Genomic DNA, 27,330 nt, shown 5'->3' with positions numbered 1-27,330 from the left:
AAGAAAGCAATAAAAGGAACTTCATCTGTTAGTAAGGCAGAGATGCAATAAGGCTTATGCCATCTGTGATAATAGTGAGGAAGTGGAGAAAGTCTTAACAGGGTAACCTCTCTGGAGGGCGGTTGTGTTGTCTGTTGAAATTAAAATGCACATGCCCTTTGACTCAGAAGAGATAATGTATACGGAAGCTGCTTAGTGGCGTTGCTTGTCAAAACTTGTTCCATAGGAAACTAGCTAAATTACTGTGTGGCCCCTGGAAAAGAACAAGCAAAATCCATCTGTCTGTGCTCATGTTGGGATGATGCCTTCTTTCAGTGTTGTGGGATCAAAATTCCAATTTTAAATGGCTGAAACAGTAATAAAAATTATTAGCTTACGTTGGAAGGACTGAAGCTGAAGCTCCAATACTTTGACCACCTGATGCAAAGAGTCAACTCATTGGAAAAGACCCTGATGCTGGGAATGATTGAGGGCAGGAGGAGAAGGGGATGACAAGATGAGATGGTTGGATGACATCACTGACTCAATGGACATGAATTTGAGCGGTTGTAAGGACAGGGAAGCCTGGCACACTGCAGCCCATGGGGTTGCAGAGAGTCAGACACAACTTAGTGACCAAACAACAGCAAGAGCAACATTATGAGATCTGAGTTATTTTAGGGGCTCTATGATGTTACCCAGGGACCCTGTTCTTGTCATTTCCTACCTTACATCCTCAGTGTGTCAGCAGCTCTGTGGTCAGGTCAGGTCCCCCCATCTTTTGTGGTTGTAAATTGGCTGCTGAAGCTCCAGGCTGCACTTCCAGAGGAGGAGGAAAAAGACTGATCCTTTGCATGGTTTTAAGAACCAGAAAACTCTTCCCCAGAGCACTTCAAGCTCAGTGGCCGCAGTTGCTCCACATGCTCTTGTCTGAACCAGTCCCCCAGGGCTGGGTTAGGGCTTCATGATTGACTAGCTCCCTAAGGATTTACCACCTGGGGTTGGGACCAGCCACCCAGGAAGTACTTGGATACTTGGTGACGTAGGAAAATGAAGATCTGTTAGAAAATTAAATTTAATTAAAATTAAATTTGCAAGATGCAAAATAGCTTTAAATAAAAGGAAATGGGATGTTTTTGTGGGTGAGTTCATTGTGTTTGTGTTGTTACATACACATAAACGTACATAACGGTCTGATGTTAGTTGCTAAGTAGGAACTTGTGTTCTCAGAATTGACAGCTTAAGGCCCAGAACTGAGAACAAAAGGTGTTAAGAATCCTCTTGTTACTAATAAGTTCGCTGGGGCAGCCACTTCCCTAAAGGGCTTCTGAGAAGCACAGATCACTGAAACCACCATCATCACCACCCTAGCATCAGTGGGGAGAGGGTGGAGGGAGTCTCCCTCTGAAGCCAAGAAAAAGAGACACTGGGAGAATTTAGGGTGTCTGCAAGAAAGACTGACAGTGGTTCCCCAAGTGGACATATGTTCTGCTTAAGCTGTGCTTGTCCTGCAAGGTCAAGGGAGAGAACGCTGGAGAGCGAGCAGCAAGATGGCTGAGCCAGGAGGTCAAAGAAGGGGCTGGTCCACTGTCCTTTTCCTCCTCCTTCCCCCTCCTTCCCCCTCCTTCCCCCTCCTTCCCTTCCTCCTTCCTGAGGGGAGGGGAGGGGAGGCAGGAGGTCTCTCCTGCACCAGTAATGTCCTTGAGTCAATAATGTAGGTCTTCTCTCTCAAGCTTCTGCTCTTCTCTTATCCAGTTGTTGCTGCTTCACTCTCAGTTTTTAAAAAGTTACCGCCGCTGCTGCTGTTGACCATGGCACTCCGCAGACGAGGCCTGTTGAATCAGAGATGATCTCTGAGCTGGCCGAGTGGCACGTTTTCTGAGTCCGCACATGCCAGGCAGACTGGCTGACACTGGGCTGACATGGAGGGCTTCGGAGCTCAAAGATGACCATTTCTAGGGTTTCCTTGGCCCATGCGTAATTCAGTAATCCTGGTTAATCAATCCAGTTAGTGAAAAATTGAGCTTTCTCCTTGTTTTCTTTAAGATTCTTAAGAACAGATTTTAAAAAATCATTTAGCAAAGCCCCTGATAATATGCATATCACTATTTAGAAAATGAACAAGAGCGTCACCTTGAGCCTATGTATTGAAGACACAGTTCCTCTTTGAGTTGCTTTTTTGGCTTGGGAATGTTGTGGTTAGAGAAAATTTTTTCATGTTCGAAGCACATTGTTATTATTTCTCTATCTACTTTATTATCACTGAATATTTTTTCTTTTACAATTTTCCAGATACTCGAGTAAAAGGATGGTTTCTTCTGGACAATTATATCCCCACCTTGGTCTGCTCCATCCTGTACTTGCTAATCGTGTGGCTGGGACCAAAATATATGAAGGCTAGGCAACCGTTCTCCTGCCGGGGGATTTTAGTGGTGTACAACCTTGGACTCACTCTGCTGTCTCTCTATATGTTCTGTGAGGTAAGTCAGAGGCTGACACGGCTTCTTCTCGCTTCCGGGTAGTTGTGTCAGTGTCCTGAATCTCAGTCCTAAGTGGAGAAGGCCAGCGGTGGGGACGGGGAGGGAAGGACAGGTACAGGAATGCGTTTTGAGGATGTTCTAAAATCGATTTTTCAAAACACTAGAGTTATTTGTACAAATGTGCCTTCTGGAATATCTAAAATAGAAGCCTTTGCTATTGATGCTTTTGTTAGTTATGTTTTGCGTTATACTCAGAATTAAACATTTTAAGAAACGCTCTCATGCAAGCAAAATACAGAGTAGAAATTGAACAAAACGCAAAAAAACAGATCTGTGAGCATTTTATTAGGAAGCGTTTAATAAATGCCTGATTCTTATTGGGAGGCGGTGGGGGAAGGAAGTGGGCAGAGTCTGCGTCTGGTGTATTTGTGGTCAGCCTGCCTCTTTCCATCTTGATCTGATCACTGTCAACAGCTTGGAGATTAGACAAGTTATTTTTATAAAAAGCTAAGAGTAGATAGTGAGGTTGGTGTTTAGGGTTTGAATGGTCTGTATAAGTTCAGGCCAGATTGTTTCTTCTATAAAACAAAGATGTTGAAAACCAAATTTGATGATCTCAAAGGCTTAAGTAAGAGTGAAAGATAACATCAGAATCAGCACTTAAGCCTCCTGTTTTGACAGTACCATCAGGCGTTAAAGTAGGAGGGAAAGCTCTCTCTGGGATAAGCACAATTTATATGCATTTTAGGAGCAGAACTACACTGTTCAGGTTTATAGCACAAAACTGCTCCTACATCTCTGGGGCGGAGAATGACGCCATACATAAAACAAACACTTTCAAGTACTCCTGTTTAGATTTTTAACCTTTCATTGTGACTTTAATTCTCCAAGGAGAGTAAAGGCGAGGAAAAGCAGAGAAATTAACATGAATCTTACAATGATTTCCCCACCAGCCTCGAGCTGTGATGGGGGTCTGCCTGGCTGTGTGTGGGTATGTGTGGGGGTCTGAGGTGCGGGAGCCGGTGGGAAGCACTGTGTCTGATGGTCAGAGACACTGCCGCAGAGGGAGGCCTGGGTCAGGTTCCCCCGCGTGAGTTTCATAAGGCAAGGTAAAGGTTTTATGATTAAGAGTTTATAGATGCTATCTTCATTGCTTTTATGCCAACAGTCTGTGAAATGCTTACCACTCCTTTTTTTGCTTCTTTTCTGTCCTGTTCTAGAGCGAAAGCAGTGTAATTAGCCTCTGAGATGGAGATCGCAGGCCTGGAGGCAGGGGCAGTGACAGGCCTGGGCCCAGCCCTGTGCTCATCTCTGTTCCAGGGACAAAGCCACAGTGAGCTGTCAGGTGTCTCAGAGTGAACTGCATACTTTCCCATACTTGATAGATAAGAGAGCCATTTCCTTATGAAGGCTCTTACAGAGTTAATTATTACACATAGCAATATTCTAGAGAAAAAGTATTTAAGACTATTAAATCTTATAGGACTTAAGTTATCTGCCTTATGTATTTCTCAAGCCCTAGAGATATAATCACAACTTCATAATTTAATCTCTCAAGCAGCTAATTTGCCGATAAAGAGGGGAAGAAAGTGCTGGGTAAATCGCTGCCAAGCGCGTGTGACTGAATTTGGGGGATCTGTTAATAAGAGCGTTGTAATAGGAAGTACCGATTTTTCCTCCGAGACAGCTTGGTGGGAACATTAGAAAACGTTGAGCATTATCTAAACCCAGAATATAGAGATGTAGGAAATACACAAAGGAGGTTAAATATGTTTAACTCACAACTTAAAATACATAGAGAAGTAATGGATAAGGGGACAATAATCCTTAAATCAAGTTTATAAAAATAGAGCCAGAGCAGATATTCTGAAGTTGAAAATTAACCCTAGTATCCACATTAGATGATATTTACTTTGGATTTTGTCTGACTTTTTTTTTTTCCTGTACTTACATAAGTGCTTCAGGAATATCTTGATAAAGTATCTTTCGTCAACTTTTAAATTTCATTGTAGCTACTGGTTTTTCCCTTTTTTCTTTTCTTAGCACTTATAGTCCAGTGAATACTAAAACACAGGACAATTATGGAGTTTTATAACTGAACAAATTAAAGGGAACCTGGAGCCCAGCTGGGCCCCTCACTTCAGGGAAATGTGCCAAGAGCTGGAGCCATTGCCTGTGGTCACATCATTGGTGTGGTCATGACCATTAGTCTGTATTTACTCTCCTGCTTATCTGTGTATTTGGGTCTGTAAAGAATTTTAAAAATAAATATGTAGCCATTGATATTTTTGTTTGTTTAATCCTGTGATATGAATTCATACCTGCTTGGCAAAGTTCTGGGTTAATGTAAATAAAATTAACTGTTGCAAGTAGACAAGAGAAATTTTATTTGAAAGAAGGAGATAAAAAGAAAATGAAAGGGGAGTCACTGAAGCTTTAAAATGACCTGAAGAAGGAAAATAACCAAATGACTATCTTAAAATTGTGAAATTCAGTTTAAGGTAAATAGCTTATGTATTTGGTAGAAAGAAAATCAAAAGGAGAGACATGGCTTAACTTTTTTTTATAATTAAATCTATTTATTTTTAATTGAAGGATAATTGTGCTTTTTCTGCCAAGCATCAACATGAATCAGCCATAGGTGTACCTATGGCTTTACTTCTAAATTCATGAACTTGATGTTTATTTCCGGGGAAAAGGTCACAGATCTCTGAATTAGAAGTATTGTATGTTTGAACAACGGTATGTTTTAGATTGGGATTAGGTATTGTCTGAGATCACAGTCAGTGGTAAAGGCTTGAAAATAAAGTGTCAAGTTATAAAAGAGAAACAACTAATCCTGCATTACTTACTCAGCTTTGTAAAACTGTGTGCTCACAGCAGACATAAAAATCTTGCAAGCCTTTCTACCCACCCCACCCCCAGGAGCAGGGCATGTTTCATCTGAATGGAAGCCCCACTGGGTTTTCAGATCATCCGTATGTCTTCCCCCCACCCCTTGCCCAAGATCAGAGAATCCCCACCCACCAATGCCAGATTGTGACTTTCCCTCATTATACAGGGCTGCACTGGACTCGGGTTTCCCCTGTTGTTCTCAGCCAGTAGAATAACTCCTTAGTTAACATCTCAAACACTCATGTGGCTGCTCTGTCCTGACCTGGGACTTTTCTGCTGTGTCTGCCATGCTTTCCTGGCCTCTGGGCTCTTGTCACCAAAGCAGGGAGGAATCTAATTGCTTGGTTTGTCACAGTCCAGAGGGGAGCTTCCCTTATAGGAATCATGGGACTCAGCACTAGCAGCGGGAAGCAGAGTCAGCATGTAGACCTTGAACTTGAATGAAGAGAACTGCTGGCTGCCTTCCTGTACCCCGTCCACTCAAACCCCCAAGACCAGGTTCTTCCTTTCTTTGGGTCTCTGCCCCCTAGAAACTCCCAATTTCTTCAGACCCAAGCCCGCCTCAGTTTGACAGTCCCTGTCTCATTTCTGAGGACCCGTCTCAAGGTCAGTTCCTCTGTGTCCTCTTGAGGGCTTGGCTCTGGAGCAATGATCCCAGCCTCTCCTGCCTCCTCATGGTCCCAAGGAGCCTGACGCCTTCTCCCCCATCAAGGTGTCCTGTGGATGTGCCCTCCAGCCTTGGGTCCCTCACATGCACCTCACTGGCTGTGATTACAATGTTCCTTCCACATCTTCTTTTGTCCTGTTGTTAGCATGGCTCCAGCATTGAGACAGAAAAAAGCAAATGTTGGAACCATGTTTTAGTAATACTTTAACAAAGATAAATCACAGACTAAAAACACAAATGTTTTCTGAGTATTAGTTTGTTTATTCCCTTGCAGTGAAAACTGGGCGTTGGTAAAGTAGTGTGAGGAAATTCAATAACATGAAGCAAAGATTCAGAACATTTAAAATGTGATTTTAGAAAATGATTGGTTGCTAACTGGATCGGTGATCTGAAATTGGCATAGATTCAAAACTTATTTTTTTCTTTCCTTTTGCAATTTTTACTTAGAATTGTAAGTTTGAAACTACTGCAGAATATGGAAAATAAAATCACAGAAATATTGATCTAGGTACCTAACAAATATTGACGTTACTGGTTTGAATTTTTTGCTTAAAAAGAAAACATGACAAAAAGGCATCAGAAGTGTAGTCCTTCACAGATGTAACTTTCCTCTGAAGTATATGTTTCTTTCCTGGCTATGTTTCTATACGTTTTCCACATATGTGTGTACATATGTGACAACTTATAGGATATTTGGAGACAGTTTTTTTTTTAAACTTACATGAGTGGTGTATGGCTTATATACACTCTTTTTCAAGTAGCTTTTTTCAGTCAGCATTATGTTTTGAGAAGATATGTTGAATCTTAGGGATTTCATTCATTAGTTAACTCCTCTTTATTATTTAACTGTTCAGTTCAGTTCAGTTCAGTCGCTCAGTCGTGTCCGACTATTTGCGACCCCATGAATCGCAGCAAGCCAGGCCTACCTGTCTATCACCAACTCCTGGAGTCTACCCAAACCCATGTCCATCAAGTTAGTGATGCCATCCAACCATCTCATCCTCTGTCATCCCCTTCTCCTCCTGCCCCCAATCCTTCCCAGCATTAGGGTCTTTTCCAATAAGTCAACTCTTCGCATGAGGTGGCCAAAGTATTGGAGTTTCAGTTTCAACATCAGTCCTTCCAATGAACACCCGGGACTGATCTCCTTTAGGATGGACTGGTTGGATCTCCTTGCAGTCCGAGGGACTCTCAAGAGTCTTCTCCAACACCACAGTTCAAAAGCATCAATTCTTCGGCGCTCAGCTTTCTTCATCGTCCAACTCTCACATCCATACATGACCACTGGAAAAACCATAGCTGTGACTAGACGGACCTTTGTTGGCAAAGTAATGTCTCTGCTTTTAAATATGCTATCTAGGTTGGTCATAACCTTCCTTCCAAGGAGTAAGCTTCTTTTAATTTCATGGCTGCAATCACCATCAGCAGTGATTTTGGAGCCCAAAAAAATAAAGTCTGACACTGTTTCCACTGTTTCCCCATCTATTTCCCATGAAGTGATGGGACCAGATGCCATGATCTTAGTTTTCTGAACGTTGAGCTTTAAGCCAACTTTTTCACTCTCCTCTTTCACTTTCATCAAGAGGCTCTTTAGTTCTTCTTCCCTTTCTGCCATAAGGGTGGTGTCATCTGCATATCTGAGGTTATTGATATTTCTCCTAGCAATCTTGATCCAGCTCGTGCTTCTTCCAGCCCAACGTTTCTCATGATGTACTCTGCATATAAGTTAAATAAGCAGGGTGACAATATACAGCCTTGATGTACTCCTTTTCCTATTTGGAACCAGTCTGTTGTTCCATGTCCAGTTCTAACTGTTGCTTCCTGACCTGCATACAGTTTTCTCAAGAGACAGATCAGATGGTCTGGTATTCCCATCTCTTTCAGAATTTTCCACAGCTTATTGTGATCCACACAGTCAAAGGCTTTGGCATAGTCAATAAAGCAGAAATAGATGTTTTTCTGGAACTCTCTTGCTTTTTCGATGATCCAGCGGATGTTGGCAATTTGATCTGTGGTTCCTCTGCCTTTTCTAAAACCAACTTGAACATGTGGAAGTTCACGGTTCACGTATTGCTGAAGCCTGGCTTGGAGAATTTTGAGCATTACTTTACTAGCATGTGAGATGAGTGCAATTGTGCGGTAGTTTGAGCATTCTTTGGCATTGCCTTTCTTTGAGATTGGAATGAAAACTGACCTTTTCCAGTCCTGTGGCTACTGCTGAGTTTTCCAGATTTGCTGGCATATTGAGTGCAGCACTTTCACAGCATCATCTTTCAGGATTTGAAATAGCTCAACTGGAATTCCATCACCTCCAGTAGCTTTGTTCGTAGTGATGCTTCCTAAGGCCCACTTGACTTCACATTCCAGGATGTCTGGCTCTAGGCGAGTGATCACACCATCGTGATTATCTGGGTCGTGAAGATCTTTTTTGTACAGTTCTTCTGTGTATTCTTGCCACCTCTTCTTAATATCTTCTGCTTCTGTTAGGTCCATACCATTTCTGTCCTTTATCAAGCCCATCTTTGCATGAAATGTTCCCTTGGTATCTCTAATTTTCTTGAAGAGATCTCTAGTCTTTCCCAATCTGTTGTTTTCCTCTATTTCTTTGCACTGATCGCTGAGGAAGGCTTTCTTATCTCTCCTTGCTATTCTTTGGAACTCTGCATTCAGATGAGAATATCTTTCCTTTTCTCCTTTGCTTTTCACTCCTCTTCTTTTCTCAGCTATGTGTAAGGCCTCCTCAGACAGCCATTTTGCTTTTTTGCTTTTCTTTTCCACAGAGATGGTCTTGATCCCTGTCTCCTCTACAGTGTCACAAACCTCTCTCCATAGTTCATCAGGCACTCTGTCTATCAGATCTAGTCCCTTAAATCTATTTGTCACTTCCACTGTATAATCATAAGGGATTTGATTTAGGTCATACCTGAATGGTCTAGTGGTTTTTCCTACTTTCTTCAATTTAAGTCTGAATTTGGCAATAAGGAGTTCATGATCTGAGCCACAGTCTGCTCCCGGTCTTGTTTTTGCTGACTGTATAGAGCTTCTCCATCTTTGGCTGCAAAGAATATAATCAATCTGATTTCGGTGTTGACCATCTGGTGATGTCCACGTGTAGAGTCTTCTCTTGTGTTGTTGGAAGAGGGTGTTTGCTATGACCAGTGCGTTCTCGTGGCAAAACTCTATTAGCCTTTGCCCTGCTTCATTCTGTACTCCAAGGCCAAATTTGCCTGTTACGCCAGGTGTTAACTGACTTCCTACTTTTGCATTCCAGTCCCCTATAATGAAAAGGACATCTTTTTTCGGTGTTAGTTCTAAAAGGTCTTGTAGGTCTTCATTTAACTGTTAGAATTTATTAAGTCATTTGATCCATTTTTCTTTGGGTGGACATGTAGGTTGTTTTCAATTTAACAATGTTGAGTTGAGATCCTTTGAAGAATTATCTCCCAACACTATCTTTCTCCTTCACAGAAACTTCATTCTTGTTTTGCATTTTGTATTTTTTTTGATATACTACATAAGCAGAGTTTTGTTATTTTCCTATTTATTCTCCTAGGCTGCAGTTCTCGTGTGCTTTACTAGCTAGAAATAAATGTATATGTTGGCATTTGAGGTAAAGGGCTTTTGCAGTTAAGAAGAAATTTAAAAATACTTTTTTTCCTCTCCAATCAGAAACCTCCCCCAAAACAAAAAACAATGCTGCATTGAATGTTCTTGGACGTGTCCCTTGTGCTGATGTGAGTGAGTGAGTGATTTTCGCCAAGCATACAGTTAGGAGTTAATGATTGAATCTTGACACTTTTACTGGGGAAATTTTAATCCATTTTCACTTAGTATGCTCATTATTATTTTAGAATGATTTCTATCACCTTTTGTGTGTAAGTTTTCTTTGCTCTTTTGCTTTCTTCCCTGCTTTCTGTTGAACTTTTTTTCATTTTGCTGATTTGAAAGTTACTTATTACATTGTTTAGTAGTTACGTGTAAGTTTTCAACATGCAGCTTTGACTTAATAAGTTCTAAAGTGAATTGCTGTTTCTGCTCCTGAACAATGCAAGGATCATAGATGATTTGGGCTTTGAGCCCTCATCATCCATGATATTGTTGTCAGGGTTTCATTCCGCCTCTTTCTGAGACCCTAAACAGTCATCATTACAGTCCGTGTTTACTGATTTTTTTTTTTTGTACACTGTTCATCTGTGAAACCCATTCTTTGCTTTGAGCTTCAGTTTTCTTCTAAAGTAGTTCTTTTTCTGTGAAAGGTTAACTCTTAGTCCCTGAGTATCATGTACATATGTGTATGCTTGAACATATTTTAGCAGGGCATAGAATTCTAAATTAGCAGTTATTTTCCCCCAGCACGTTGCAGATTTATTCCAGAGAAGTCTGCCGCAGTCCCATTTTTGTTTGTTTTGTAGGTAACCTTTTTCTTTCAAGATGTTTCTAAACTTGTGTTTAAGAATAAAAACAAAATGTGCCTAAATAGTAGTTCACTCTTAACTTGTCTCAGGATTGTATGCATCCAAGCCAAGGATTCATATATTTCTTACTTCTGGAAAGTCCTCAGGCATTATCTTCTCCATACTTCCTCCTCCTCCTCCATCAGCTCCGTCTGGAGCTCCTGTTAGATGTGTGCTGGACATTCTCATACCTGCGTACGCTCTCTCGAGTTTTTTGCATCTTTCTTTCTCTTCTGCATTCCTCTAATTCACTTGTACTCTCAGTCGTGTCTAATCTGCTATTTCATCCATTTCCAGCTTCAGTTACTATGCATCTTATATTTCTAAAAAGTCACTGCTTGGTCTTTTTTCCACTCCATAACCTGAAAACTTTTTTTTTTTCATCCGTGGTTGGAGATGACTGGGTCTCAAACTTAACCATTTGCTGTGTTGCTTTTTAAAATAGTCTTTAAAAAGTGTTCTTTAAGCTGTATCTGTGAGGTCATATCTCTGGGATAATTATTATATCTATGTTAACCTTCTTTTTAAAAACAAAAACTAGACGGTTTGGGTGTCCTGTGTAAGCATCTGAAGCTGGTATCGGTGGAGTCATCTCAGGTAAATGTATCTGCCCCAAAGAAGAGAGATTTTTTTAAAAGGACTTGAATATAAGCTCACTTCCTCTTTTCTGAGTTCTTAGGGAAGAAGCACCTTATATCAGGGCTTCCCTGGTGGCTCAGACGGTAAAGAATCTGCCTGCAATGTGGGAGACACAGGTTCGATCCTTGAATTGGAAAGATCCCCTGGAGAAGGGAATGGGTACACACTCCAGTATTCCTGACTGGAGAATTCCATGGACAGAGGAGCCTGGCGGGCTGTAGTCCACGGGGTCGCAAAGAGTCAGACACGACTGAGCAGCTAACACTATACTCCCGTTACTGTCGGGCATCAGGTGTTGGAGCTCTTCTGCTGGTCCCTGTAGCGTTTGTGCATTGTGTTAACAGTGGGGGTGATGGTTGTGCTTTAGTCCAGTTGGCTGCACTTCGAGAACAGAAGTCGTTTTTTAATTTGAATCTTCTCATCAAAACGTCCAGGACTTCTTTATAGAGAAGATGAAAGACATCGAGCATTTGATGGGACAGGTGTTTTATTTTCCAATGTCTCTGTAATTGTGGAGTCGGTGCTGTCGACACATCTCCCCGGGCACCTGGCAGCATTGCCTCCCCACCTCTGGCTTTGAAGGTCCTCAACAGAGCTGCAGAGCAGTTGCCCTGGAAACATTATATTCTAAACAGCCTTGTTTTTCTTTCCCTTCAGGCTTTCCTAAAATAGATAGGTTATTGTGGGGAAAACCAGATTTGGAAAAACACTTAAAAGACCTGGCAAGTAATTATTGCCTTTTATTTAAAAATGATTTTGTTTACAAAAATATTTTGAAAAAGACATTTAGTACTCTTCTGCTTTTGCTTTTGAACAGAGGTATAGAGAGGCTGAAATGTTGGTGAGGTTAATACTTACAAGAAAGGCCTGACTGTTGCCTCAAACACTTCTCACTCACAGTTCCCTGACAACTGAAGTTCCTTGCTCAGAAAGAAGCCTCTCTCGAGGGGAAGCATCGCCTCATTTACTTGCCCATCCATTCACCTGGCACTGCCCTAGAGAACGCCTGCAGTGGGCACTTGGAGAGAAGGGTGCAACCCAGACAGCCTCTGCCTGAGCCACACACCCAGGGGACGGGGAGGGAAGGCCTTTCAGTAGAGACAAAGCTTTGGCATTGGTCCAGAGCTAGGCTAGACTCTTCTTAACTGACCTGCAGACCTTGGTAACCCTGCCTTGCAGCTGGTGTTGACAAGGTGGTGGTGGGTGGTTCAGTCGCCGAATCATATCCAACTCTCTGCGACCCCATGGACTGTAGCCCGGCAGGCTCCTCTGTCCATGGGATTTCCATGAATCCTGGAGTGGGTTGCCATTTCCTTCTCCAAGGGATCTTCCTGACCCAGGGATCGAACCTGCATCGCCTGCATTGCAGGCAGATTCTTTACTGCTGACCCACCAGGGAAGCCTGGTATAACAAGGTACCAGTCTACAAATGCTCAGCTAAAGCAGACTCAGTTTGGAAAACAGGAGTCAGTAAGTAAGCTGGAGATCTCTCTTTAAATTACACAGAGGATTCTGCTGGTGCTTCTGTATACAGCAGTAGCAGACCTAGTCACGAGCCTTCAAGTATTGGGGCAGGAAGAGCAGACACTTGTCTGGAATCACAGCAAAAACATATACAGTACCTGCCTTGTGCCTGGTACTGGTCCCACCTACTCAGTGTTCGTCACATGGTTACTGACCCCATCCTGCAGAGGCAAAGTCCTGGGTGGACCTGGGATTCGAGTCTGAGATTCAGGCCCTTGTGCATCACCTTCTCAGAACACTGTCTCAGCTTGGGTTTTCTCTCCCAGCCACCAGCAGCCCCATAAACTACAAAATGAGTGTTTTTTGTGGGACGTGTGGAAGCAGTCTACTGGAAACCACCACTCAGGAGACTGAACAGTGAGAGAGACAAACTGCCAGCAAAAGAGAACAGGGCCCGAGGCTGAGGGAAGAATGCCAGACATACCTGTGTCAGGCTAGTCTGAGGACAAGCTGTTTCTTTGTGCTTTGTTCTGAAGCCTCCTCTAGTGCACAGAGCCTGTCCTTATGACGTAACCAAGAATATTGCAGTCAGCTGTAACCCAGGGGTGTTCCTGGTCCTAAGTGGAAAAAAGCACATTTGGAGGTCACGGGTATGAAATTATCTTAATGGGCATCCTTCTGCTCTGGGCAGGAGAGATGTGAAATTCAAACCCACATGCTTTGACTTGACCCTGTTCCATAATAGCACTGCCAAGATTGACCAGCTAAACCCTAGAGAAAAGGTACTTTTCATTTGGGAGTAGCTGAAGGTTTATTTTATTTTTTAAAATTTTTTAGACTTTTTGCGTTGGGGTATAGTTGATTAACAATGTTGTGATAGTTTCAGGTGAACAGCAGAGGGACTCAACCATCCATATACATGCATCCATTCTTCCCCAAACTCCCCTTCCATCTAGGCTGCCACATAACATTGAGCAGAGGTCCATGTGCTGTAATACAGGAGGTCATTGTGGTTATCCATTTTAAATATAGCAGTGTGTACATGTCTATCCCAAACTCCATGACTATCTCTTCCCCCACATCCTTCCCCCCACCGGCAACCATAAATTCATTCTCTAAGTCTGTGAGTCTCTTTCTGTATTCTAAGTTGATTTGTATCATTTCTTTTTAGATTCCACATGTAAGGGATGTCATACGATATTTCTCCTTCTGTCTCACTCAGTTTACTCAGTGTGACAGTCTCTAGGTCTTATGGTTCATTTTAAACCAAACGTCTGCTGAAGGTAAAGATCCCGTGAAAGGTCTGCTTTTCTGTAAAATTCTTCATGGTTAGAGTATCTCCATTGTGTTCTTATTAAGGACTCAGAACAGACAAAGAAGGTCAGAGGAGCTTGGAAGTGCTGTTGGAGATTACATTTAAACCCAGAGTCTGGATTTCTCGGGTGCTGGTCTCACCAGTGCCATCGGAAGCTGTGTGACTTCGGACCACACACGTCGCTACTCATCTGTTTCCTTAGTAAAAACATGAACTTGTTCCAGGTCTAAAAAGTACACACTTGTACACACCCACAGGGACAGTCAAATCTGTGAAGACGTCAGCCTCACACACTGTCGGCGGTGTTGCTCATTTTAGCAAAGTCCCTCGGGTCCTGGGATGGTTGAATTTCAGCATGGTTAGTGTCTGTGCTCGTTACTTTTCATTCCATTTCTGCTTAGATGGATATAACTACACAGCTCATCAAACTCTCATCACTAAAACCATTAGCCCCTTTTCAAAAGGGATCATCTTGTTGCTCTGAGATCTTGGGATGTCAGGTGAGTGACTGATGAGGGCCACACAGGATGACATTTTTCTCCTGAAAGTATTTCAGATGACCTTGTTTTCTTGAGATGCTGTGATAACATTTCAGTAAGTGCCATGGAAGTGGTTATCGTACTACAGGGTATGTACCCCGTTTGTGGTTAAATTGTGGTATTAGATGAGAAAAGTCATCTCTCACCTGAAAAATCAACTCAAGATGGTTCAGTCCATGAACTGCATCATCCAGACCCAGCGGTGATGTTCCCCTCAGTTTTCTTCTTTGAAAAGATGCATGAAACCATTTGCTTATTGAATTTGTCTCGTAAGGAGAGGGGAAATCTTCTAGCTGGGCTTTAATTATAGCTCTGCACATGCTCCTGGCCTAATAGAAGTTTGCTTTACTCCAGAGAAGGGGAGTGGTGCTTTGTGTGTCTTGGTTACTTGGGAAAAGCCAGATGTTGGGTACCTGGTGCTGCCTTGGTTGCTCTTGGAGTGGCTGGTGGGATCAAGGGCGGCGACGGTGGTGGCCAGCTGCTCGCTGTGGCCTGCTTTTCTATTGGAGCACAGCCCTGCCCTCTCAAGGTGATTCTCAGAAGTCAAGGTTGAGCCCTGCTGCCCTCACTTCCGGTACCTCACCGCTGGCCCCGCCCCCTGGTCCTCCCCCAGGCTGCAGTGTGCTGAACATTCAGGGACAGACCAGAGCGGCTCTTGGGAGGAAGCCTGGTGTCCTCTGAAGCACTCCTCACAGGCTGGAGGGGAGGCCGGGCCTTGACTCTGAGACCCTCTGGGCTGTTACTCAGACACACTGTTTTCCTCTGATGGGAACAGAGAGACCAGGGTCCTGATACCGGCCACTTTTACAAAAGGTGGCAGAGAGGCTTAGATAAATCAACTCGAACTGCAGTGCTCAATCCTCATGTGTTAAGTTATCCTGCCCCCTGGTCCCCCTCCTTTTTTTTATCCTCTCTCTTCTGAAGCCAAGGATATTCAAGAATTAAAACTTTCCATGTCCCCAGTAGGACATTTGATGAGGACTGATGTTCATCTTGTGAACGGAAGACTTTTTTTTTTTCTTGCAAATAAAGCGTCAGGTCTAGACGTGAGGGACAAGAAGCAGCACCTTGAGCTCTGTGGTTAGTTGAGCAGATATTTGTTCAGCATCTCCTATGTATGAGTCCCCCCTGTGCTAGAGTGTGTGGATGAGGGAGCTGCAGCCACCGCCTCTGAGAGCTTAAGACAGCAGAGCTTAAGACCGAGCCAGTGACACTGGGCTTAAAGATCACATGAGGAGATAGATGTAAGTCATGGTAGGATAGGCCCAGAGGCGGAGACCGGGCTTGAGCTGGAGTGCTCAAGGGAGCAGTCATGAAGAAAATAGAATTTTAGCTGACCTTTGAAGGATAGAGAAAATTTTGAGAGCTGGAGACAGAGAGCATTGCAGTTGAAAAGGATAAAGTACTGGTCATTTCCAGCAGTTACTGTGCTTATCCTGTCTACCAGGTTGGGTGAGATAAGCCTTCCACACTTCATCTCATTAACTTCCCATGGCAGGCTGAACAGGAGACAGTCTTTATCCTGTTTGAGGAGTGAGGAAACTAAGACCTAAAGAGCTGCTGTCTGTTTTTGTAAATAAAGTTTTATTGGTTTCTTGTTTTATGGTATTTAAGTGCCCCCTCCTGCATTGATGATATGAAAGAACTACAAATTTCCTTTTTTTTTAAGTCTACCTTTATTTTGGGGGCTTCCCATGTGGTGCAGCGGTAAAGAATCTGCTAATGCAGGAGACTCAAGTTTGATCCCTGGGTCAGGAAGATCCCCTGGAGGAAGAAATGGCAACCCACTCCAATATTCTTGCCTGGGGAATTCCATGCACAGAGGAGCCTAGCAGGCTACAGACCATGGGGTTGCAAAGAGTCGGACACTACTGAGCACAAGCACTAATTAACCTTTATTATTATTGTTGTTTAGAATTTCTTTGGCTGGGAGAGCTCTTCATTGTGGCTTGGGGGCTACACACACACACACACACACACACACAAACACACTCTCTCTCTCTCTCTCTCTCTCTCTCTCTCTACTTTAGACTCAGGCGTTTATTTCTTGATTGCTGGGACTTTTAATAGGTCTGTATGCAGTATGCTTAACTGGCATTACTTTAGAAAGGGATAGACCAGAAAGATAATACACCTTCCAATAAATTCTCTGTGGGTCTGGTTTTTTGAAGATAGTAGAGTGTAGATTACATGTGACCTATTTTCGAAAAATCTTAACATAGTACTATAAAAAATTAAAACAGAACCTTTGGAAATAATTTAATCCAGCCTCCTCTTCTTAGAGTAAAACATGATCAAGGGCCAGGGGAGTTTAGGTGACTTGCTAAATTCTTCTCCCTACTCCTGGATTGTTTTCATTTTAAAATGATGTGCTCTGAATCATTGTGCTTGTCTTTGGCCACATAACTTGTGCTTTTTTCAGGTGCAGAAGGTGACAATGCAAAGCAAAAATAATAGAAAGGAAGTTAGTAGAAGGAAAGTCGGATTGAAGCAGGGTGTTGAGTGTGAGTGCAGTGGCTGCACCCACTGCTGGCTTCTATCTCTGAGGTCAAACTGGATGGAAGTTGAACTGTTTGTCCTCAGACCCCTGTGATCGGCTGACGTTCCCTGTATGCAACCCCAACCCCCAGTCACGCTCTGTGGGAGAACCTTGAGGTTCTCTTGTGTCTCAGTTATGTCTTTCTCACAACACTGGTAGGCGAACTGTTTCTTACTGGAATCAGATAGCATGAAACCAGTGGCTCCCACTCGTTTGCCTTGAGTGTGTTGTGAAAGGCCCCATAATAGCCTGGAGGAGGCCAGGCATTAGTCATATTTAAAAGTTCCCCCGGTGAGCCTGTCACACAGCTGGAATGGGAACCCTGTTCAAAGCCAGTGGTTCTGAAATATCAGTTGCATTGAAAATCACCTAAACAGCCTGTTCTTACACCATGGAATTTCACACCCTGCAATGTCTGATTTGGTAGGTCTAGGGTTGGGCCCAAGATTCTGTATTTCTAGCAAATTCCTGGGTGCTCCTGGGAGAGGCTTCTGCTGGGTGGGAACCACACTTTATAAACCACAGTGTTAGATTCTCTGGGGTTTTGGTTCTGACAGTCCAGCTGGGGCCCTGGCGTTTGCATGTCACTTGAGTTCCCATGTGATGCTCATGTAGCTGGACTGGGGAACATGCTGGGAACCACACACGGAGGCCCAGGGGCCAGTTCCTCGTGTGGGATCCATGGATTAGCTCAGGCATGAGGTAGACCACCTCCAATTTCTCCTCCCCTGCCCCCTTGACCACCAGAGGGAGGGCCACCAGGAACACTTGACGACGCCGAAGCTTCAGGAGGAGGTGGTGAGCTGCAGTCTACATGGAGAAAGAGGCACATTTCGTGGGTGTCTGGATGGCTGGAACCTAGTGGGTAGACAGTGTGGACATGCACAGGGGCTCACATCACACCTTCCCACTGGAGCAGGTCCTTAAGTCTCCCACAACAGGACCTGGTATGGCAGCTGAGCCCCCATGGAGAGCTGGGGACCCTGTACTCTGCCCCCCAAGTCAGGGTCCTCTCTATGGCACCGCAGTGCCCACTCTGCTGCAGATGAATTCTGCATTGTGGGCACAGCTCAGTTCTCAAAGGTCTGAGCCATGGATCTGCAGGTGACACCAAAAACAGTGAAGAGGCTGAAGCTGGACTTAGTTGCCCCAAGCTGACAGCAGTGGCTCTCTAAGAGGGCTCTAGGCCAGCCTCAAGTTCACCTGGGAACCTACGAGAAACAGGAATTCTTGGGCCCCACCCCAGACCTGCTGGAGGCCCATCCATCTGCCATTCGACGTGCCCTTAACTTCATTCTGGGCCTATGCATTCAGGTTTGAGAAAACCAGTGGTTCCCCCCAAGGCTGTGGCAGGGCAGGACCCTGATAAGATCAGAGCAGGTGCCCACACATGTTTGGATCCCTTGGGCCTCAGGACTGGAGAGGTGCTTGTGACAGAGGGTTCTGGAGAAGGGCTGCGTGGCCAAGCAGGACCTATGGAGGTGGCTGCGGTGGCTCTGTGCCCGCCCCTCAGGAAATTGAGTCCCTATGCTTCTGGACTCCCCCTGGTTCACCCTCCCTTGTCATCACGGTTTTCTTGCCCAGAGCACCCTTAACTCTGCACAGCCCACAGTCTGCACAGATTCTCAAACTATGAAGTCTAATTGAATAGGGTGTTTCCTGGTTCTGATTTTATCAGTGATTGGCTTTTTCTCTCTTTTCCTTTTTTCCCCAGTTAGTGACGGGAGTATGGGAAGGCCAGTACAACTTCTTCTGTCAGGGTACACGCAGTGGAGGAGAAGCAGACATGAAGGTACTGGCTCTTTGTTTTCTTAATAAAGAAATTGTACAAGAGACAAGATGGCCGTCCAGGTAATCCCTGTGGACATTTTTTAAAAAGAATTTTGAAAGTGGTGTGTGCCCATGGTAAGGGAAATTAAGCAGCCTGGAAAGTGTAGGAGGGGAACTAAAATCTCCCTGTCTGCAAAAGTGAGTCCTGTTAACAACTTCCAGGGAAGACAGCATGCATGCGCTTACCAGTATTTGCTCTCTGTTTACATAAACAGGTTCATCAGGGTGATGTCTTTAATCGTCACCTCTGAGTGTGATCTGTAGAGTCCAGCTTCCATACCGGAGTATTTTTCAGGGTTTTGTTTTTAATAAAACGCTGCAGTCTACCCTCAGCCTGGCAGTCATTTCCTCAGAGCCTCCATGAAGAGCCCCCTGTATGGCATTTAACTGGGCAGAACACAGCACTGGACATCCAGATTTCTGTCCCGCTCTGCCTGTGTCCTGCTCCACGCCAGGCCCTGAAATCGGAAGTGCCTTTCTCGTGGTTTTCCTCCTCCCTGTGGCTCCAGAGAGAACAGGCAGCCTACAGGGATTTGTTAAGAGTTGTGAAGGGCGTTGACAGCCCTTATAGAGCTTGCCCTGCCTTCACAACCACCCCACCCCCACCCCCCAGGTGTTCTGGTCAAAGGCCCTGCAGAGAGACTAGCTTCAGCGGGGCTAGTGGGGTGGGGAGGTCCTAGGGTGGGTGCGCAACCTGGCAGGAGACGCTGACGGCCCCTTCGTCCTAGATCATCCGCGTGCTGTGGTGGTACTACTTCTCCAAGCTCATCGAGTTCATGGACACTTTCTTCTTCATCCTCCGCAAGAACAACCACCAGATCACGGTCCTGCACGTGTACCACCACGCCAGCATGCTCAACATCTGGTGGTTCGTGATGAACTGGGTCCCCTGCGGCCACTGTGAGTCTGAACGTCTTTGGGGACAGGTGTGAGCAGAGAGGTTGAGTTGAAACTAAGGCTCTGAGAGGAAAGGTGCTGTTTCTGCACGTCTCTAGGTCAGGCCTTTGACTGTGGTGTCCGGATTGCCTTTAACGACAGTCTGTGTGGCCTGTGCGCTCAGCAAGCTGACAGATCCTTGCTCAGGTTTGGGGCACATCCAGTGCTGACGTGGCAGGATGAGGGAAAGACCAGATTCCCAGCCTGGGGCACTTGAACGAATCTGGACAGAATTCTCTATTCCAGCTTGTTCATCCTTGTTCCTGTACACATTTGGAAGGTGTTTGACTCAGCAGGGACAGACAAGGAAGATGGAATCGTGCCAAGGAGTGGGCTCCAGGGAACAAGCGTTCGCTGTAGTACCTCAGGGCGTCTGCACATCCTCTGACATAGTGACGCTCACGTTCCTGAAGCGTGTTTAGCTGGGCAGTTTCTGGGACAAGCACCAACATTTGAAGTAAATGTGGTCTGGAAGGGTCCCATAGTTTCCTACGATTAAGTTGTCCCTGTGGCAGGGCAGGACCCTGATAAGATCAGAGCAGGTGCCCACACATGTTTGGATCTCTTGGGCTTCAGGACTGGAGAGGTGCTTGTGACAGAGGGTTCTGGAGAAGGGCTGCGTGGCCAAGCAGGACCTATGGAGGTGGCTGCGGTGGCTCTGTGTCCGCCCCTCAGGAAATTGAGTCCCTATGCTTCTGGACTCAGATTCAGCCCGGGAGGGCTAACATGTCCCAGTCAGAGTTCCTGATAACCATCACCAACAAACTTGATCCTCTTAGTCTGCTCACGTGTTTTGTCCCAGGGTAGCACTGCCCTTGATTAACTTGGCCCACCAGGATGCACACAGTCAGAGCAATCTAGAACCAGCAAGGGCTTTCCAAGTACAGCTCCTTCCACTTTGGGAGAACCCTCAGACAGTAGAAGGGTTGGTAGAGCTCACCCCCCATGGCTGTAGGTTATCTGACTTAACTTTCTAATAGAAACAGCACCTTCCCATGTTATAAAGTGTGTTAGTCACCCAGTTTTATCCAACTCTTTGTAACCCTGTGGACTGTAGCCTGCGAGGTTCCTCTGTCCATGGAGTTTCCCAGGCAAGAATGCTGGAGCAGGTAGCCATTCCCTTTCCCAGGGTGATCTTCCTGGCCCAGGGATTGAACCCAGGTCTCCTGCATTGCAGGCAGATTCTTTACTGTCCAAGCTACCTGGAAAGCCCCACTGGAAGAAGGCTTTAAATGTCAGATCCCACAGGATGACAGATGAGAAACAACCAGAGAATGGATGTGACTTGTCCAAGGTCACAGCTCCAGTTACTGTCATAGCCCAGCCTGACCACAGAGGGAGGGGAAAGCTGGTTGCTTTGCTTGGTTGCTAGCTCTGGGGGCAGAGGATGGAGAGTCTGAAAAAAGACTGAGTGGTCCTACTGGAAATGACAAATCGTGACGTAAATAATGGGTCTCTCACCTCTAAGGAACTGGGCTCTAGACTCTCTGTTACTGATAAGAATATATGGCCTCTGCACCACAGCGTCCTCCCCAGACCTTAGCAAATGTGTAGAGACTGCCAGCTTTGAGCATCCCACCCTTTGCGGCTGTCTTTCCCCAAGTCTTCAATGCAATATCGGAGGCACTTGGGCAGCATCCTCTGGGAGTGGGTGGAGGCCTGGCAGCAAAGCCTTTAGGTGCCAGAGCCGGGTGGGTGACCCCTGACTCCTGGTTGGATGCCCACCTGGTAGCTGACCCTGGGCTTAAAGCTTCTTGACAGCTGCCTGCCCAGATAGAAATTGATTTCTGATCACATGCCCGTGCAATGCCAGCTTGCTGCTGCAGTGTTTGCCAGCACCTCAAAAACATCTTTTTTTTTTTCATTTTTGAATTTAAAAAGAATCTTGGGTTTTGTTACCTGTCACATATAGAACATTGATGCATCCTCCTCGCCAATTCTCTCTGTTCCTACAGCTTACTTTGGCGCCACACTTAACAGCTTCATCCACGTCCTCATGTACTCGTACTATGGCCTGTCATCCATCCCATCCATGAGACCATACCTCTGGTGGAAGAAGTACATCACGCAGGGGCAGCTGGTGAGTAATGCTGCCTCTTTCCACCAGGGCTCGCCGCCTGGGGGACACCGAGCTCTTCCTGGGCTGCCTTTGCTGTCCTCCTGGCTTCAGTGTTGTGGACTAGCTCCTGAGAGGTGCCTCTCCCATCCTCCCTCTCTCTCGATCCAGTTAAACACCTTGAAGTGAGCAGAGTGGGGAAGTCCATCCATTTCAGTCACTGGAGACACCACGCCGGTGGGCAGGCAGCTCGTTGAATTGGGGAACAAAGACTAAACCTAATCCTCTGACTCTTAAGTTCAGCCCTTTCTCCTTAGTTTGTGCACAGAACATCCATGTGTGTCTGTGTTTTCTAATTATAATCCAGATCCAAGGTGAAATATGTGTACCTGTGTTTCCAGGAGTGTCAGGATTTGCTGGGAGGAGCACAAGGCCAGGGTGTGCTAAGTCGCTTCAGTCATGTCCAACTCTTTTGCGACCCTATGGACTGTAGCCCGCCAGACGAGCCCAGGGTGCCAGTAGGTTACTAGGCAGCAAGGATGCAGGTGCTGGGTGACCTCTCAGCTTGTGTGGTGGCAGGGATGGCACTGCGGTGCCCCAGGTGACAGCCCACTTTCTGGGCCCATGTCCCAGCAGCTGTTCGCACTTGATGGTTATTTCCCACCCTCCTTGTTAAAGCTTTCTTTGGTTGTCAGTATACTATACAGCCTTTTCCTCTCCCCTTGTGATTTCTTTCATAAACTGACTAATAATATTATCACTACTGTTCAAATGCTGACATTCCTTAAGCTTACCATGTGCTCATGTCAAGTGAGCAGTTTTAGAAGAATTGTTCCTGTAGCCCAATTTCATGTTATTATCCCTACTTTATAGAGGAGGATGCAGAGGCGATAGGCTAGGGCTAGCTGACTTGTTGACATTAGATATTAAACTCTTAGCCCTGGTCTTGCCTTCTTAACACCTTCTTTTCTAAGGAAACCGAGCTGATTCCGATACCTCTGAGTCAGTTGTGATTCTTCAATATTGAAAAATAACCATCTGGGGAAAAAAAAAAAATTGAGAAGACCTTCTGAGCTGCTTATGTGTTTGGTGTTTCATTAGCACCTTTTTGCCGGCTGCCGGACAGTCCTTGTTATTTGTTCCCTCACCCACCTGTGAGGAAGGGTCACTGTTCTTCAGCCTTCTCATTACACGTGAGGAGAAGTGATGCCAGGGTTGACTTGCTGCACGTAGTGTGGTTCTGCTGAAGCCAAATTTAGAGCAGGCTGGAGAGCTGGTCTCCAGTTGACCTCTGCTCTTTGAGGTAGAAGATTGCACCCAGTTTGCCTGGATTTATTCTGTGCGCCACGTATAGTTACTTCTTAGTCTAGAATACTTACCTTAAAGGAAACAACAACAGCAACAACAACAAAAAAACAGTTCCCTACATAGCAACACTGAAAGGTGGCCCGAAATCCAGTGGGCAGAGCCTTGTCCTCCACTGTCACTCCTTAAAGAGGCCCGTCCAGCAGCTGTCCCTTATCTTAACCCCTCCTCACCATTTCCCTGCTTCTCAAGATGTTCCCATCAGAAATAATCGATAGAATTAGCATTATATCCTAGGAAGAGAGTAAGTCTGTCTCCCAATCCCAGCCTTCACCAAATCAGAAGGTCCACGGATAAGGATGGGGAAAGGGTCCCATGGGATTGCACTTCCTGCAGTGAGGTTCTGGGTCCCTCTAAACGTATACTCCATGCCCATCCTTCCTTTATGAAGAATAAACAAAAAGGACTGTTGCATCTCCTGTACTATATTCCTGAAGCGTGTGTGTATGTGTTGGGTTTTTTAAACATGTTTTCTACATGTTTTCTTTTTTCCTTCCTTCCAGCTTCATTGAGAGCTAATTCACATATAATACTGTATAACTTTACAGTCTACAACATATGGATTTTGATATGTGTATGTTGTAAATCTACTCCCAGAACTTCCAAAAATACAATGAAAGTGTTGCTGGCTATTCCCTGAGCTTTAGAGAAGGTGACTTCAGCAGTTGGAAAGGGAGGAGTGTATACATAAGACAAATACAGATTCACAACAGGTTTGGGATACGTTTAGTATATGCCTCATGATTTTGAAATGACGTCTGTACCTATAGAAAGGTTAATAAGTATTCATTCCCAAACTCGGAGGTGCAGGGTAGAGCGCCCGTTTGGCAGACACCTTGACCGTGGGCCATGGCCGCATATTCAGCTATGTCTCCTCTCCACCCAGCTTCAGTTTGTGCTGACCATCATCCAGACCAGCTGTGGGGTCATCTGGCCGTGCACCTTCCCTCTTGGTTGGTTGTATTTCCAGATCGGATACATGATTTCTCTGATCGCCCTCTTTACAAACTTCTACATTCAGGTAAATCTCACTCTTCTGTGGTGGTTGGAATTTGGGGTCCTTGCAGCCAAGACCCTCATTCATTCCTTTATTGAGGAGCCCCTGCCTTGGTGGGAGCGGGGTGCAGGTGGGGTCACTGCCAACGTGGAAGGCGCTGAAGTCCGGCCAGACCTTGGAGTTCTGGGGCTTTGGCACAAGAGGCTCAGGATCCCTGTGGGAAGCAGAGCTGTCCCGTTCACGTCCCTGGGGCCACTGCAGACATGGCATAGATGAGTCTCAATCTCAGTCTCTCAGCCCCACTGCCCTAAACTCCAGGGCTAAATTAAATATCTGAAGAATTTTCCATTACAGTCCCCAGCTACGGATAGAAATCAGCCCTTTGTCTCAGTTTGCTTACACTTCCTCTCCCCGCTGCTCAGGCTTGGGGGTGCGGATCATCCCCAAGTGCATGATGTGGTGTAGGTTTCTGCCCACGGAAGGGTCTGTTCAGGGCTGATGCCTTTGGGGAGCCTGACCTTGTGTGGTCACTGTTGACTCTCCTACGTCCCATTACCCCTGGGTCTCATGTGTCCCTGCTCCCTGAGCAGGGCCTGGCTCCGGGCAGGCACAGGGGCTGGACAGGAGCAAAACAAGAGGCCCTGAGCAGAGGCAGGAAAGCCAAACCACATGCAGCAGCACCGCCCCCCTCCATGCCAGGGCAGGGGGTGCCCAGCACACTTGCCCCTCCCTGAGCCCCCTCCAGACAGACACCTTTTCCCAGACATATCTGAGGTGGCAGCTCTGAGTTGCATCTTCCTCCTGCCTGGCTGGTAGTTCATGCTGCACTTCAGGGCAGTGACAGTTACAAGGGAGGTTAAAGAAAAGATGGGGCCCGACGAAGCTGAAGTCACACCTGTTTTGACTGCCATTCATGGCAGAGTGCTTTTGTAAGTAAAGGGCCAAGACAGTTGCTGAAGCCATGAGAGTGTTTTGAAGGCAGAGGATGTAAGTGACAGCAGGAGACAGCAGGGCAGAGCCGAGTGAAGTATGAATTGTATTTTCAGTCTAATTGTCAAATAACATCCATACCTCCGCCCATGACTCAGTGAACATACCCAGGCTGAACCTCAGAAAATGAAAGAATGACTGAAACCAGTGGCAAAAAAAAAACCCAACACATTTTCCAGGTCTCTTGACCACAGACATTGCTTCTTAATACGGTAGCACCAGTCCCCAGAGGCTCTAGCCCTGGCATTAGGGATGTGGCCAGGCCCCACTCCGACCCCCACCCCTGCTGTGGCTCCCATCTGCCCTTATGTGTTGCAGACCTACAACAAGAAGGGGGTCTCCCGGAGGAGAGAGCACCAAAAGGACCACCAGAACGGCTCTGTGGCCGCCGTGAACGGCCACACCAGCAGCTTTTCTTCCCTGGAGAACAATGTGAAGCTGAGGAAGCAGCGGAAGGACTGAGGTCCGGGGGTTGGCAGCCTCTGAACCACATAGTCTGATTGTAAGCACATCTGAGTTGTGCCCAATGCTCGTTAACAGCTGCTGTAACTAGTCAGCCTACAATAGTGTGACTCACGTAGGACCTCTTCCATCAGTTCCAAACCCCTAGAAAACATAGACAGATTATCCAAGTAGGCATAAGATTTTTTAATATTTCTGGCCTCTCACCGACCCCTGCGCTAGACTGTGGAGGGCGTGTTATTGTAGTACACGACACTGCTGTTGCCTTATTAGTTATAACATGATAGGTGCTGAATTGTGATTCACAATTTGATAACACTGTAATCCAAACTTTTTTTTTTTACTGTAGATCATGCATGTGATTGTAAATTTGTATAATGTTGTTACAGTAGAGAAACACACATGCCTTAAAATTGAGAAAGCAGGGCCCAAAGTTTATTAGTTTCAATTAGGGTATGTTTCAAGTTTTTATTCATTTCTAATAGCTCCGTTCAGAAAAATCAACAACCGTGATTTATGAAACTTAACGTGTGATACAGAACTTCAGGTGACTTGTCCGTATGAAATTGGCACCTTCAGTTTTTGTAATGTTGGCTTTAAATCAGGCAGGTTCAGATCTAGTGGAACAGTCAGTTTAACTTTTTAACAGATCTTATTTTTTTATTTTGAGTGCCACTATTAATAATATAAAAAGGGAGGGAGGAGCTAAAGCAGTCTTGATGAAACTTAAATATATATTCTTTGTCTTCAAGATTTCAGGAAGTGTGTAGGATGAGTAGGCCGTTTTAAATTTCAGAAGTGTAAGTGTTTTTATACAGGAAACAAAGCCCATTTTGCTTTCCACTTAGAGAAGATATATACTTGTCGAGAGACATGACTGAATAGTTAACCATTTGACAGAGACCCATAGATGAGCAGTGGGGGGCTGGTTGCCAGGGTCCAAATTTGTATTGACTTCTATACTGCTGTCTATCTGTTTTGACACAAACTTCCTTTGAAAATGTGCCTAGCTTACCATAATGAATGGGGAGGGGTGGAGTGGGAAGGACCTTAGAAAAATTCAAGGTAAAATTAAACAGATAGCTGCAGCATGAGAGAACTGAGTCGAGATGGTTTGGTTAATGTGAATCTAATAGCACCTGTAAGGTTTTTTTTTTTCCTGCTCCGACTCTAAAGATTTGTTTAGAAATGCTTGCTTAAAAATAAGACTGCTTATCATAAAATCATGTCTCATACCCTATAAGCAGTGGTCAAACAGATAAAGACTGTTGTGTGTGTGTCATTTTAAAGTGTTGGAATTTAGCCTCTGAATACCTTCTCCACTGGAGGAAAAAAACATTCATTGAACCACTCGCGACACATCTGAGAAGGTCATTGACAATGTATAAATGAATGGTTTGATATTTATGTAAATATCAGTTTATCATGCTTTAATTTTGCACATTCATATTATAGGGAGCCAGTTGGGTTCTCTTAATTAGTCTTGTGGGTTTTCTGTTTGGAAGGAGTTACGGCATCTGTTTACATTTACCTTATCAAATCTAGAATGTGTATATTTGTAAATGTATGTCTTCCTAGGTACTAGTTTGAGAATGTCTTTACATATTTCAACACAGAAACTATAACATTCAATAGTGTGCTGTCAAAGTGTGCTTAAGCTCATCTGGATATACCCACAATGTTAAATAATGTCTAAAATTAATCATTAAAACATTTTTGATGA

The 27,330-nt window shown here is 45.0% G+C and overlaps 1 protein-coding gene across 2 annotated transcripts in view; it reads left to right on the top strand.

Annotated features, from left to right (window-relative positions):
* ELOVL5 (ELOVL fatty acid elongase 5) overlaps positions 1–27,330 on the top strand; it is a 69,835-nt gene extending 42,505 nt beyond the window's left edge. For both annotated transcript variants that reach the window (XM_081517389.1, XM_081517390.1), the window contains exons 3-8: positions 2,272–2,459; positions 18,686–18,763; positions 19,530–19,701; positions 21,693–21,817; positions 24,045–24,179; positions 25,464–27,330. In XM_081517389.1, the coding sequence (XP_081373515.1) occupies positions 2,272–2,459; positions 18,686–18,763; positions 19,530–19,701; positions 21,693–21,817; positions 24,045–24,179; positions 25,464–25,607 (842 nt within the window). In that variant the 3' untranslated portion in view covers positions 25,608–27,330. The remainder of the gene's footprint in view (positions 1–2,271; positions 2,460–18,685; positions 18,764–19,529; positions 19,702–21,692; positions 21,818–24,044; positions 24,180–25,463) is intronic.

The sequence above is a fragment of the Giraffa tippelskirchi genome, chromosome 8 (assembly GCF_054371585.1).
Source record: "Giraffa tippelskirchi isolate mGirTip1 chromosome 8, T2T-mGirTip1v1.2.pri, whole genome shotgun sequence".
Classification (NCBI taxonomy): Eukaryota; Metazoa; Chordata; class Mammalia; order Artiodactyla; family Giraffidae; genus Giraffa; species Giraffa tippelskirchi.
This window is presented reverse-complemented; position numbering and strand designations above follow the sequence as displayed.